This window comes from Telmatherina bonti (genome assembly GCF_933228915.1).
Source record: "Telmatherina bonti genome assembly, chromosome: 12".
Taxonomy (NCBI): Eukaryota; Metazoa; Chordata; class Actinopteri; order Atheriniformes; family Telmatherinidae; genus Telmatherina; species Telmatherina bonti.
The window spans coordinates 14,007,258-14,021,452 of NC_136610.1; the positions used below are offsets into that span (position 1 = coordinate 14,007,258).

At 38.9% G+C, this 14,195-nt stretch overlaps 1 protein-coding gene across 1 annotated transcript in view; it reads right to left on the minus strand.

Moving 5' to 3' along the window:
* afg2a (AFG2 AAA ATPase homolog A) overlaps nucleotides 1-14,132 on the minus strand; it is a gene marked incomplete at its 5' end in the record, with an annotated part of 141,065 nt that extends 126,933 nt beyond the window's left edge. The window contains 10 exons of the mRNA XM_079250007.1: nucleotides 7,042-7,195; nucleotides 7,374-7,475; nucleotides 9,104-9,227; nucleotides 9,446-9,502; nucleotides 9,608-9,737; nucleotides 9,846-10,502; nucleotides 10,839-10,897; nucleotides 11,844-12,001; nucleotides 12,143-12,267; nucleotides 13,973-14,132. Of these exons, the coding sequence (XP_079106133.1) occupies nucleotides 7,042-7,195; nucleotides 7,374-7,475; nucleotides 9,104-9,227; nucleotides 9,446-9,502; nucleotides 9,608-9,737; nucleotides 9,846-10,502; nucleotides 10,839-10,897; nucleotides 11,844-12,001; nucleotides 12,143-12,267; nucleotides 13,973-14,132 (1,726 nt within the window). The remainder of the gene's footprint in view (nucleotides 1-7,041; nucleotides 7,196-7,373; nucleotides 7,476-9,103; nucleotides 9,228-9,445; nucleotides 9,503-9,607; nucleotides 9,738-9,845; nucleotides 10,503-10,838; nucleotides 10,898-11,843; nucleotides 12,002-12,142; nucleotides 12,268-13,972) is intronic.
* Between the last annotated feature and the right edge of the window lie 63 nt (nucleotides 14,133-14,195).

The window sequence follows — 14,195 nt, forward strand, 5'->3', positions numbered from 1 at the left end:
GTTTTAGTCATAGGATTCAAGGTGTGACTAGCTGTAGAACTACCTGGGATGGAGAGTTGGGGCTGTTTTACTGGTGTTTGGTAAGTGATGCATAAAGCCACTTCCTTTGTTTAACCCTTTAAAGCCTGACTCATAAAAAAAAAAAAAATAAAAAAATAAACTTTTACAATCATAAGTCTTTCTCTCTTTACATGAATGCAATAAATAAAAAAACAAAAATAAAATAAATAAAAAATCCTATATATGAACAGTTTATTACAATGTCACGTTTCAGAATTATTGTAGTAGCCAAGGGTATCCACCAGGGGGCAGAAGACAAGCATCAGATGTAAACAGCTTGGTTTTGAGGAAAGTTTTTATCATGTAGTGATTAAATAGGTTTAAAATACTATATACACACAAGGCCTTCAAAGGTTAATGTTGAAGAGCAGGTGTAAAAATATTGTCATTCTTATCCTTTTTATTTCATGCAGGAGTTTCTGAAAAATTAATAAAGATCATCTTCAAACATAACATCCAAGTACTCCTGAAATCCAACTACAATGGGTTCACTTGCAAGATAAAACACCCAAACCTGAACCAAACTGTGTTGTAGGTGAATTACAGTACAGAGATGGTACAGCACAGGAGTGAGTGCAGAAACCTTTTTAAAACACTTCATGTGTGGAAACTCTGAAAATTAATGGATACATCCTGGAGTAAAAGATAAGTTTGAAAGAGAGGAGAAAAACGCCACCTTTGCTTTGTGAGAAAAGACACAGATATGACAACAACTCAAAGTTGGAATGTTCCAGTATCAGCTTACAAGCTGTAAACTCCCCAGCAGTCAATCAGAAGTGATTAAGATTTTCTGGTGAGAGGTGAAACATCTATGAACTAAAAGAGAAATCCAGTTGCCTTACATGTTCATTGAAGAACTTTGAAGTTTCGTTATGACCTGAATGACAGAACCTATGAGGACTTCATTGCAACCATCTTCTGCGTTTGTGGATTAGCAAGTTGAGTACAACTTAATTACAGGGTATCCAACCACTTCTGCAGCAGTTTTGGTCATTGTTCATCCGAACAATGAATGTGTTTTGCATGGACCTCCATGTTTCACAGATAAACCTAGTGACCCAACTTTTATTACCTTCCAGTCATGTTTGCACATGTTGATCTGACTTGAATACTGTTCCAAAACTGTTTTGGTGTTCATGAAGTTTCCTTTTATAAACGTGTAATCTAGCCTTTTTATTGGCATCAATAGTTTAAAACTTTAGTTGAACCCAAAGGTGAAAAACTGATTCACTGTCCAAATATGGACCTGCGGCTTTTGTGGCTCACAAACAATAAAATTAGGGGTTTCTATAATGTCTCCATCTCCATCTGCCTGTCCTGTTATGGTGTGCAGGCCGACACAAATTTGGCATAAAGTCTTGTCAGAATGAAATGACGAAGTGCTACATAAGATAAAACAGAAACAATGTCAGGAAAATGTTTATAAATAGTTAGCTGAATGCACCGTGTATATTTTTCTGCTTTGACTAACAGTCCAGCAAGCCATCTAAATGTGTACATAAATCTGTCAACTAGTATGAGACTATGATGAAAGTCACGTCCTCTTTAGATCCAGTCACCTCAGAAAGGAAACACTTGGGAGTGTGTCTGAAATTCACAATCTTCAAGTGAAAATAGAGAGAAACGTTTTAACTATATTTTTTCCCACTTCACTTCTAGATTCATAAGTCAGCATCAAAGTATAAATCAAGATAAAAGCAAAATATAAAAAGAACATGTAGTAAAGATCCAAACAAACCATTTAAAAAGCACTGGTCATTATTACTCTGGGAATGTAATTCACATGCGTTTCTGAATGGAGCTCAGTTAATTCTCCCTCTCCGACAGCGTGCCGTTTCTGCTGCAATATCATATTTGACCACTAGAGGTCGTTAAGGGCCGCAACAGAGGGGGAGAAATCTGTCCGACAGCAATAAGAAGTGATGCAATGCTGGAATGTGGTTACCTACTTCTCTATAAAGAGACTTGATCTTTTCTTATTGTACCATGTGTACAATTAAACTACCATAAATCAATACAAAACCAAAAATAAGTATTCAATTTTATCTTTAATAGAACATTTAGATGTGCTTTCTCAATTATAAATGATTGAGCATAAATAACAAACCTGAGTGGACATTTTTGCTTAGTGTAAAATCTCATGAACCTTTTTTCAACTTTTATCAAATAGACAAACAATATATATATTATAAATATATTATTTGGCATCATTTTAGAACTCGTAAAACAGTTTTTTTATAAAACACATTCTGCACTGGCAAAAACAAACCCTTTGGTTTAACTTCTGGCAACCTATAGATTGACAGCAAGGTGTTGCAAAGAATTATTCAAAACTTATGGTACCGCCAACAATGACCAATGCTTACAATATGCAAAAGACCACATGTGAGTGCAGAACACAAGGGAAACCTGAGGCGTTCAAAAATTTTCATGGTAATTACATGTAAAAGCTATATCTCAACTCCCATGTATAGTTCATATAATTAAATAAGAGATGAGTTTTGATCTAAAATTCCCATGGGAAACCTGTAAAATGATATGTGAATCCAATGGAAAAACTATAGTTACGTGTCATTACCATATAAATTTCCATGTGAAACTCTTAAGCACATGTGATTCCCACATAAAAACCTGCAAAGACACATATGAATCCCATGTATATTATTTTGTTAAATCCATGGAAGTACATGCTAATCACATGCAAAGCCTATGTAAATCATGTGTTTCCAATGTGAATTTCCATGTGACATCTATACAATTAGACATGAATCCCATGTCAATTCCACATGAAATGCATTTAAACACATGGTAGGCATATGATATTCTATGATGGGGTCCTCTGTGTGCCCATACAATAATCCCATAAGTGAAGGCTTTCAAATGTTGCCAAGAGACAAGTACGTGTTTCAACGTGTTCTACGTATGCCTCATGTGTTTCACGCATGCAAAACCACACTGAAATACACGGGTTTCACATGGTGGAAAACCGCATCACTGGGCTGTTGTCACAAGTCACTATTAGACCAATGTGTCAATTCTGGTTTTACAAGGTGAAAAACAAAGTTTGAGGGATAACTTTCAACAACGAGCAAGCAAATAATGAGCTGAACATCTGCAGAAGTGTTGCAGCTCCTCAGCTGCCCATGTCAACCCTTAGCACCCTATAACCAAACAAAGTACAATTCAGGGGGGGAATAGCCCGCCTAGTAAACTGGAGAGGCGACTATCTCTTCGTCTCTCTGAAAATTACATTTAGTTCATCAGAAATTTGGTTTTAGTTCTGACAATTTTATCTTTTTTTTTTTTTTTTTTTTTTTTTTAAAAATCATAGCACATATATCATGAACAGTAAGATGAGCATCTTCATCATATTTATGTTGCGTTTTGTTTCCTTTTCTCTCCTAGTTTAGAAATTCTTCTTTCCATTAAGGGATTACAATGTTCAACCTGGATTCCCTTGGTCAGTACACATGCTGTAAAGCACCAATTTCCTTCATAATTTGAGTACTCACAAGGGGCTTAAAAGGGATTTAAGGTGACCTTGATGAGACAGACTTTAATAGAGCTAGCATGAGTGTGCTCTTGCATTACATTGCGTTCTAAACTGGGTGAGTCGCGATCGGCTATAATTAAGCGCCGATTATATAACGCATCTGTCATCAAGAAGTTGTTCCTGCGGCTCCGTACAATTCCGACTGGGCAAACAAAAACTTCACTAATGACATCAAGATTTCCATCCATTCTTGTCCCCACACAAAGAAAAGAACATGCACACAATCCCTTGGCCTCATCAGCCTTCCCTTTGACTTTCCTCAGATACGAGCGACGAATCTAAAACGGCCCTACTTTCTGATCTATAAGCAGGCTGGCATTGTGCTGAAGGCAGGATGTGAAACCCCAACCTAAACGTGTGTCCTGTACGCATCAAATATAGAAGCCACACGTGTGTACATGGGCATGCTCCTCTACAGCTGTGGGATGTACAGATCTTTTGTGTGCCCTGAGAATGTTGCACTCGCCGTGATGCGCCCCCCCTCGTTTTTATTTTTCAGGAAGTGGAGCGATAGAGCGAACGCTTCCCCTGCAGCTCATTGTTACCTGAGACGCAGAAGGAAACAACTGCAGCTCCGACTGGATGTGTTTTTGTGCCTCTTTTTCCCTTTTTAGTTTTCACTGACAAGAAAAAAAAAGGCAAACAGTCAGCATGTACGTGTTCTGTGTGATTTAATGAGTATTTTTTTGCTTCCCGACAAACTGCAGTGCTAATTTAATACAGCAGTACCAAACCTTGGTAGATATTCACACTTAGGTGGCATCTTAAATGTTTGTCTTAAATCCTTTCTCTCATAGCTCGCTTTGTCCCCTTCTCTCCCATTTCTTGCTACCTATAAAAATGTCCTCTTGCATTTACTTGATGAATCAGGCATGGCGCATGTTTAAAATGGCCAGTGTTTTGATATCCAGTCACTGGCACGTAATGCAGTGTCATAATGCAAAACGCAGCTGTCACATGATGCCTCCAGCTGGGAAAAAAAAAAAAATCAAACAAGGCTCCAAGAATGGACATTATGGATATCAGGTGTGTCAATAAAACGAGTGAAAAGGATGAAGTTAAAGGTTGGAAAGGTTTGTAGTTCTAAGTTAAGACTCTTAGAGGAATTTTGAAAGATTAAATGGGTCAGTTTCAGCAAAATGCAGCTTTTCTACAGGACAAACTTACAGTTTCAGCCAATCAAACCTGTGCTAATTATGAAAGAGTCAGACATTTTACCTTAGACCAGTGTATGGCATTATAACGACACCACATACTGATGGGCGTGATGGTATTTCCTTTTATGTAGTGGAACATTATGTGGTCATTAGGTGTGTAACAATACACTGATCCACATTGGTGCAGTGCACCCCGAATGGTCGCGATGCAAGGCTGGGAATGTTGATAAGGCATCTAGGAATGAAAACAATTAACCATTTTTGTACAATTCATGGTGTTTGACAGGAGCAACACAGACAAACATCTGTGCAAACACCAGCTAGTTAAACATGCTTTGTTTTCAGTCAGATGAAAATAACCAGAGGAGCCATTCAGATGCCAGGAACCCGCAACAGTGTTGCCTTTATGCCACCATGGAACCAGTCAAATATCTCTGTTGGTCCATGATACATGAAGCAGTAAAGATGTGTCATAATTATCACCTAAAACCAAGCTTAAAACAAAAAACTAAAAAACTAAAAACAACCTCAACCTCATTCATTTCTGGAAATGGCTTTAAGAATTCTGGCTTATGTGGTGTAAAGCTGAAAAATGTGCAAAGAAATAATACGCTCGGGGTAATTGTGTCTGCACCGTATGCCAAGAGACTGTCACAAAACCACTGAGCAGCTGTAAGTGAATTAGCTTTAAATTTCACCAAATTCATATTTCATCCCGAGCAGCCAGCAGAAAGCCATAAAGTCAGAAACAATTTTTTTTAGAGCTCTCCCTGTTAGCCCTCCTGCGGGATACTTGCAAGGCCCCACATTTCTTTAAGTGATTTTGGTTTTGGAGATTTCTGAATCAATACAGGGTTGGGGAGGTTGTTGTCTCCCTCAGGGGTGCGAGAGGGTTTCTCAGAAAACACTGCCAGTCACGTCTGGCCCTTTGTGGACAGTAAATCACGCTCCTTGCCGGAGTGCTTCCGCACAGCAGCTCCAGCTCCCTCCTCAAGCTGGAACGGCAATACGCCACGTACCAGAGGCTGTGGAGACCACCCAGGAGGGGTTGCACGCACAGAAAGACAAATACGCTCATGCAATCGCACACACCCCCACAATCAAGCACACGCAGAGCACACACACACACACACACACAGAGCACACACACACACACACGTGTGTGTAAGTCACTGTGCTTGTGAGGCGGGATGCTTTGAGACACTCCAACCATCCCAGAGGTGAGGGGGCAGAGGAATTTCACAACAAGCGGTGGTTTCAGTGGTTTCTCTTACTGGGATTGGAATTCCACATAAAGTCCCAACATTCTCCGTGTTTTCATGTATGCATAAATAAATGACTAAATAAATAAAATTAAAGTTTGGCTGGTTTTTTTTGTGTTCAACGGGGAAGCAGGAACATCAGTCGCACTCAGAAAAAATCTCAATACTTGTTAAGATTGAATAAAGAAATAATCCAGTTGGATGTGTGGGTTGAGCAAAATTCTTCAAACAGAGGTGGGGTCGCGACAAATATGGAAAACAATACGAGGCCTAAAATGTATTTAAAACTCAATAACAAACTGTCATTCATATTTATTTGTGGGATGGATGCCTCGGCCCTCGAGGTGAAGCAACTACTAAAAAAGAGCAAGTCTGGGCCGGCGGCCATGCACAGCAGTGTTTTGGTTTCCACAATTACTTTGTTTTGAGGAAATGCAAAGAGAAAATCAATCCCAATAAAAGCCGTGACACTTCATAACAAAAGCTTTTAGAAGAGTATGTTTTGAATTTATATTTTAAATAAGAACAAAACGCTGATTATTTCCAATTTGGGCTTTTTCTGCTTCTGGACCCTGTGTGGAATTTATGTAAAAACACAACTCAATGATTTTCAATATTTCTATATTTTGTTTCCAGTAGACGATAACTAACATACAACATGAAACTAAGTCATTTGGCCATTTCATGAAAAAGATTTGCTCATTTTGAAGTTGATGGCAGAAACATCTTAAAAAAAAAAAAAAAAAAAAAAAAAAGGTGGAACAAGGACAAAAAAGAAAAAAAAAAAGGTTTACTAATTTGGGTTAATGAGACATGTATGATTGACTGAATGATTGATTGATTCTGTGTTTACTTACATTTGTTTTACAAACAGGCTTTAAACATTTTACTGGACAGATCCAAACATTCACCTGGATAATCTAAACCAGTTCTGTATGTCAAAAACCTTGAAAACACGTTTTAGAAATTCTGAATCACCGGGACTTTTTGTGTCACACCGTTTACTTGCCTGCTTCTTTGCAAACAGCGGCGAGATCTGCCCCCACATATCCATGAGCGGCATCAGCCAGCTGCGTCAGCTCCTCGCTGGTGGCGCTGCATGGCACCGAACTCAGCTGCTTTTGCAAAATATCTGCCCGCTCCACACTACCTGGAACCCCCACCTGCCAACAGGGAACCAGCAACACACAACAGAGTTTATCCACTAAATGTAGAGACTTTAAACAACCCCACGATGGGATCTGGTGGGAAAGTTTCCAGCAGAAATAAATATGAACAAATATCAGCTATTCTTGTAAAAGAGGTCTCTTTCAAATGTCCACATTGCCCGACAGCACACACCTCCAGCTCCTTGTCAAAGCGTCCCGGTCTGCGCAGGGCGGGGTCCAGGGCTTGGGGCCTGTTTGTGGCCCCAAGGACCAACAGCTGACCCGAGTGACCTTCCTGAAAGAAAGAGAAGTAGACAGAGATCCTGTAAGTCTGGTGTGATGTAGTGCATCATACTGATTTAGGATCAGGCACTAAAGCTGAATAAGATGAACAATTTATAACCGATTCAACTGTAAAAAAAAAAATCATTTCATGTTAATTTGCAAGTCATCCAAAATTTCTTGGCATAAATATGAAAATAAGGCATAAATAGATAATAATGTGATCATTTGTAGAAATTTACAGGAAAAAATGTGTACTTTACATAGAGGTTGGCTAAAATACAATCTAATTTGAATTAAGTTAATAAATGAATAGGGTTATTATTTCTATCCCATATTAAATGGAAGAAATGTGAAAATTTAGTTGACCTTGTATACGTTTCAATTAATACATTTTTAAAAAGTCCAAATTTAAAATGGCTTTTCTTTAAAAAAGAAGAAATTTAATTTCATTCACTACTTTCTGAGATACCATTTTTATTTATAACAAAATATTCTTATTATGTTCAATTATATATGAAAAGTCAAACTACACAAGCTTTTAAAATGACTGGAGTAAAAGTGGAAATTTGGCTGAGTGCTTCTCAAATTGAACTAAAAACAAAGAAAAAAAGCCTTTTAAAGATCTGAACAGTAAAATTTCATTATACCAATTGTACTGAAATGTATGAACATGGTTACAAACACATTCTACATGATCTTATTAGATATTTAACATATTTAGTGATGTGCACGTCAACGCTATTTGCTGTCTTTCCTGCACTGGCAGCATGACATTACCTTATGGAATTACATGGCTTTGAACAGAGCCATTTCCTCTTTGAAATGCATGAAAGTATTACATTTTCATCACTGTTCTGATGTAAAAATCAACATTTATTTCCAAACCGCCAAACCCGCTGTGCTGGTTGAGTCGTACAATGCATAAAAATGAATGAACAAAACTCTGTTCTGATGCTAAACTTGGCTCAGCCCAGCTTTTCCTGGGGTGGTCTGCTTGCAAGATGACTTTTCTTCTTCCACATTTTCATACTGGAGGGAGAATTCATACACAAATAAATTACAGCACAGACAAGAATGCTGAGGAGCAGGAAGTGCTTCTCCGCCTTCCCCAAACCATTTGGTACTAAAGTCCGAGGATCCTCTGGTCTGGAAAACAGAGGAATGGAGGGATCTGGTGCATCTGCATATCGCGGGGGGACATGCATTTATAAAGTTATGGCAAATTGGCGGTTAATGGCAAGCTTGGGGAAATGTCTTTCCCAGAATGCCTTTTAAGGATGTGCATCTTTTTTCTCATCAGAGCAGCAACAACACCCCAGAGATCCAACCCACAGTGTCTGAAGTGCGTCCAGCATGCAGAGATGGTTTCTGCATGACAATCAGCCCTTCCAACGAGGAATCCTGATGGAGCCGTGTTCTGCTGCAGAAAGCTACACCATGCCCACACGTCTGCTGAGCAAGCAGGTCGGTGGATCGGTGACCTCGTAGCGACGACTTCAACGCACAACTAAATACTGACTTAGATAATACAGATACAAGCATCCTGAAATCAACAAAAAACCATCTTAAAGCTGCATAAAAGCTGCAGTGATGCCTATCACAGTCGTGTAGAATGGAGAGCATCGTGGCGATACTTACTGAACCGATCCCATCCATCAGAGTCAGGAGAGAAGCAACGACTCGCTTCTCCACCTCATTCTGAGCCCCCTCTCTCTTTGGGCACAAAGCATCCAGCTCATCGATAAAGATTATCGCAGGCTGCCTGCAAAAAAAAAAAAAAATCAAATGTGGGGAAATGTTAAAGGTTTCCGTTTTGTTTGAGGAAAATGTACTTTAACTTAAAAATAAAACTGAGATCACAAGATATAAACATCATAGTTTCAGTTTTGAGGGAATATTATTTATCAGCTAAATAAAACTATTTCTGCTGTTCGGTGAGAAACGTTCTTATTGAGGAGCAGAGTCTGGTTGGACGTTTACCTCTGAGATGCCTCAGTGAATATCTGCCTCAGCCTCGACTCTGTTTCGCCGTAAAACCTGTGAAGACGTGAGAATTGTTTCAGCCAACGTGTGTTTTGTAATTTACTCCCACCGAACTAAGTTAGAATAAGGAAGCCAAGTATTTGAGCGATGTGACCGTACTTGCTCATGATCTCCGGCCCGTTGATCACCACCATGTGAGCTCCAACCTCGTTAGCTATGGCTCGTCCAATCATAGTCTTCCCTGTGCCTGGGGGGCCGTACAGAAGAACTCCTCTTGGAGGTGGGATCCCTGTTTATGTTTATTAATGCTCAAATGTTATGAATGAATAAATCTAACATCCTATAATCACATAATAATGAAATCATCTTGCACTAAACAATATTAACTTGTGCGTACCGTAGTTGGAGAACAGCTCGGGGTGTTTCAGAGGAAGCTCAATCGCTTCTCTGATGACATCCAACTGGCTGCTGAGTCCACCAATCATGCTGTATGTCATCTTTGACCTCTGAGCTTCTGCATTTGGATCAGTTTGGCCCATTTTGTTTCCAAAACTGACTTTGGTGGAGCATGAGAGACAGTAGAAGGTGTCACTATTCAAATAACCAGCAGAGGGTGCTGATGGCTCTCTCTTTGCCTGCTCTGAACTAACCGAGCTCTCCAAGCTCATAGCGATTTCTGCTGATCCAGTGGTGGAGAGATTCTGGGATTTGGATGGAGGAGTGCTGGGATCAGCAGGTGAGGCGAGAAAAAGAAGAGGGGCTGGCCGCCGCGGAGTGCTGACTGCTGGACCAGGCTCTCCAGGTGTGCCTTGTGCATCTTGCCTGTCGTCATCCACAGAGAGCATGCTAAGCTGCAGGGAGAGATCAGCTGATGTGGAGTCCAAGAAAGAGTTTGTCACAGAGGAGTCCTCAGTGTCAGGACCTGATCCTGATGGAGGAGCTTGTCTCTGGAGAGTGACGCCATCCTCCCCTCTTATGGTCTCAACCCGCAGACTGCATGACCGGCCGAAATAACTCAGAGACATTATGTTTCCTGGCAGAATGATGTTTCCAACTGGTAAAAGACACATCAATGTACAGAAGTAACTTCAGTACATAAAGAAACAGAGATTCTGCACCAATATAACTTGTTAGAAAGACTCCATCTAAATGCTTAAGTTTTAATAAAAGTATTACAAATACAACCAGTTTAAAGACTGTAAAGTAAGTAACTCTATATATTTAACAAATATATATATATATATATATAAAAACAAATAATTGTCGTAAGTACAAAGATATGCATAAAAACTGAGTTGAGCCAAAATAATGGTTATATGTACTTACTGGTGTTATCAAGTTTATTTATTTATTTATCTTATAAAGCTGTGAGACAAAAGTAAAAACTCACCAAAAGACCTCAGAAAGAAGTTCTTGAATTCAGGTGTGTCTAGCACCTCATCTCTGGATCTGAACAAAAGTTACATGTACTTTAGAAACAATGGCAAACTTCTGTTCCTGCTTGTAAGACAGTGAGTCTGCGGTGGCACGGTGTGTCCAGCAGATGGCAGCATTTTCACGCAGAACAAGGAAAAACCCCAGGTTCCTGAAGATATTTATCAGGTTAAAATTGTTTTTTTATTGGAATAATATTTTTTCATGTCAGTTACATCCCCAACTGTTTATACTGAGACTTATCTGTCAGCTGGATCACTTTCTTTTCTGTTTGCTCAGCAGTAGATCAAGACACTACAAGTTGGATATGACTGGATCCTGTCATAAGAAAACTGTGAACAGCTAAAACAAAAACTGACCATTAAAATTTGAACGACTGCATATTTAACTCTAAGATTGTTTATTAAACAAAATCAGTCCTTGGGTATTTAATAGCGTGTAAACTTGCTGAGAGGCTCAGACCCAGGCAGACCCATAAGTGTTTTGACTTTTTTCTACTTGTGAAAAATGTTTCTTATTGTAAAATGATCAAGTCCAGATAGTTTGGAAATGTTCTTATATACTCTCACAGGTTGATGGGCAACAAAAAACCTCCTCTCTAAGATCAATTTTTATGTCTTTTCTACTTGTCATTGGGTTAATGAATGTCTGAAAGCTCCAGAACAGAGAAGCACAAAATATTTGATTTTGAAAATGTGCTCACGCTAACAGATGATCAGTAAATCTGGTGCATTTGATAAGCAGCGTCAGGCTGCTACTTGCCCTCTATCATTGCCTTTTTTTCCCTCCACAAAAAACTTCATACATCTCATTTTAAGACTTGGCGAGAAAAATGTGATATGATCATTTTGTTAAGCAAATATTTTAAAAACTGCACAAATTAAGGAAATATACCTTTTCTGTGTCACCACTGTATATACAGTACAAGTAGCATAGGCAATGATAGCCAGATTAACTTCACCTGTTACAGAGAACGACCTCTTCAGCCTGAAGAACGGGGCCTGTTATCGGGTGCAGCATCACAGCGTCGCCTGATTTCACCCGGAGGTTGTTCTGGGCACATTTCTGAAGACCAACCTTTCGACCTGGAAATGACACGACGGGCCATCCCAGGCACACCTGAAAGGAAGAAAGAAAAAAGATCATGAACTTTAAAAGCTGGCAGGGCTGCAAAGTATTTAGAGGCAGATTAAAGGTCAAGAAAGTGAAAAAATGAGAAAATTTCTCATTTCAATAGCAGAAAAAAAAAAAACAGGATACCTCCTGTCGTCCAGCAGGACTCGTCATCAATACTGGTCTCCCAATGCAAACACCAGCGGACTTCATGGAATTGAGGCCCATTTGGGCCAATGTTGATCTGCAGCTTTTGGGTGTTTTGTCATCAGCTTCAAGTCAAATACAAGGACATCAGTCAGACTTAGATAATCTGTAAAAACTGGAATTTCATGTGAAAATACCTATTTTAAATGTATTTGTTGATTTGAATATGTTTAAATTATTCAAATACTGAAGATTTGTGAGATTATGCACAGAGAATTTAGCATAGAGTTAATCACATTTTTACACATCCCATGATTTTTAATAAGATAATTTGAATAATGTTGGCATGAAAAGTAATAAAACTGAACTTTGGCACATATGTTATAGTAAGCAGTTGCAAAAGATTCTCAAACTGCTTTCACTAATTTCACAAAAGAGCTAGTTAACTCAACTCAACTTTATTTATAAAGCCCTTTAAAACAACCAGAGTTGAAACAAAGTGCTGTCCACAATCAGCCAAAATAAAAACAGAATAAAAAAAAAACAGTTCAAATAACACAATAAAACAACAGCTCATACAAGGAATACGGAATTAAAACAATAAAACAAACTAAATAAATAGTAAGTAAAAAGCAATAATAAAAATAAACTAAACCACACTGACTGAAAACTGTCTTACGGTGGGTTAAAGGCCCAGGAATAAAAATGGGTTAAGTATGCTTCAAGGCTGGTTCAGCTTTTACAACCTTTAGCAGGTGGGTAGTGCTACTTCTACACACAGGAAGTTGGTTCAACTGTAAGGAAACAGCTCAGGGTTGGGGCCAAAGTGATGGCTTGAGGGGGGGCATGAGCTGCCCTTAAAATCTGACTCCATTGTGTCCTGAGTGTTTACACATCATTATGAGGAGAATGTGCCAAGTTAGTACCCATCCATGGCTAAATGAACACGAATAAAACTTATTCGGCACAAAGCTGTTGCTTTTGTTATCGTTAAAGCATCTTAAGTCTGCAAAATAGTGATTAAAAGAAAATGTGTGTTCAGAAATGCTGCCTTATCTTTATTTATTTAATCATTTATTTATTTTTCACATGATGCCACTTTAGTTGTGATGAACATTTGTTTCCAAAAGTATAGTTTTGCCTTATTAAAAAGCTTCCAGTGCCATTAATGCCCGAATCAACCAACAGATCTGTTACGTACATATCTGGTCTGGTATGCATGTTTTGTTGTGATTCCACAGGCAAGCTGGATGCTGGATGTCCACCACCCTCATCCTTTGTTTCTGTGTTTCCTTCTTCTTTGGTACAGTGCACTGCTATTCCATCACACTAATATAGCTGAAGTATCAATGTTACCTTACAGGTAAAACTATGGTGCAACAGAAATGAGGATTTATCAAATTTAATCAAACTGTCCTGTACCCACCTGAACCTTCTGATGGAAACAGAACTTCACATTTGCCACCTCCTTCACAGTTTATACCGCTATCACTTATCACAATCTTATTTATACACCAGCTGACCAGTTGGTGCATGAATAGCCTGCTTAGTTGATTTGTGCACCACTCCAAATAGATTAAAACCTCCAAATACACAGCCTGACCATTGAACAACATTTTCATAAAGCAAGCACTCGTATGTAGTTAATTCTGGCTAAAAAAAAAAAATAATAATAATAATAATGCACATCTGTGGTTAAGCAGGAGCAGCATCCATCACCATCATTAAGCACAGCCAGGACCATCCGGAACTCGCAAAGAAGTCTCATTTTCTGAATAAATCTACACAAACTTACCGAAAAGTTTTAGGCGTGTGTCACAAACTTCTCACCTTTTTCAATGAAATCGATCACAGTGAATGAGTTGCAGCAGCTCGCTTCGTCTGGAGATGTCTGTGGGTTTGATGGGTTACTCGTCTCCTGCTTCATCACCAGTGAATCATCTCCTTCACTGTCTTTTTTAGACTTTGATTTACTTTTCTTTGAGGACATTTCAGCAGATAGCGTATAATCCACGTGAAAGAACAAACATGTGTAAACACGGAGCGGCGTTGT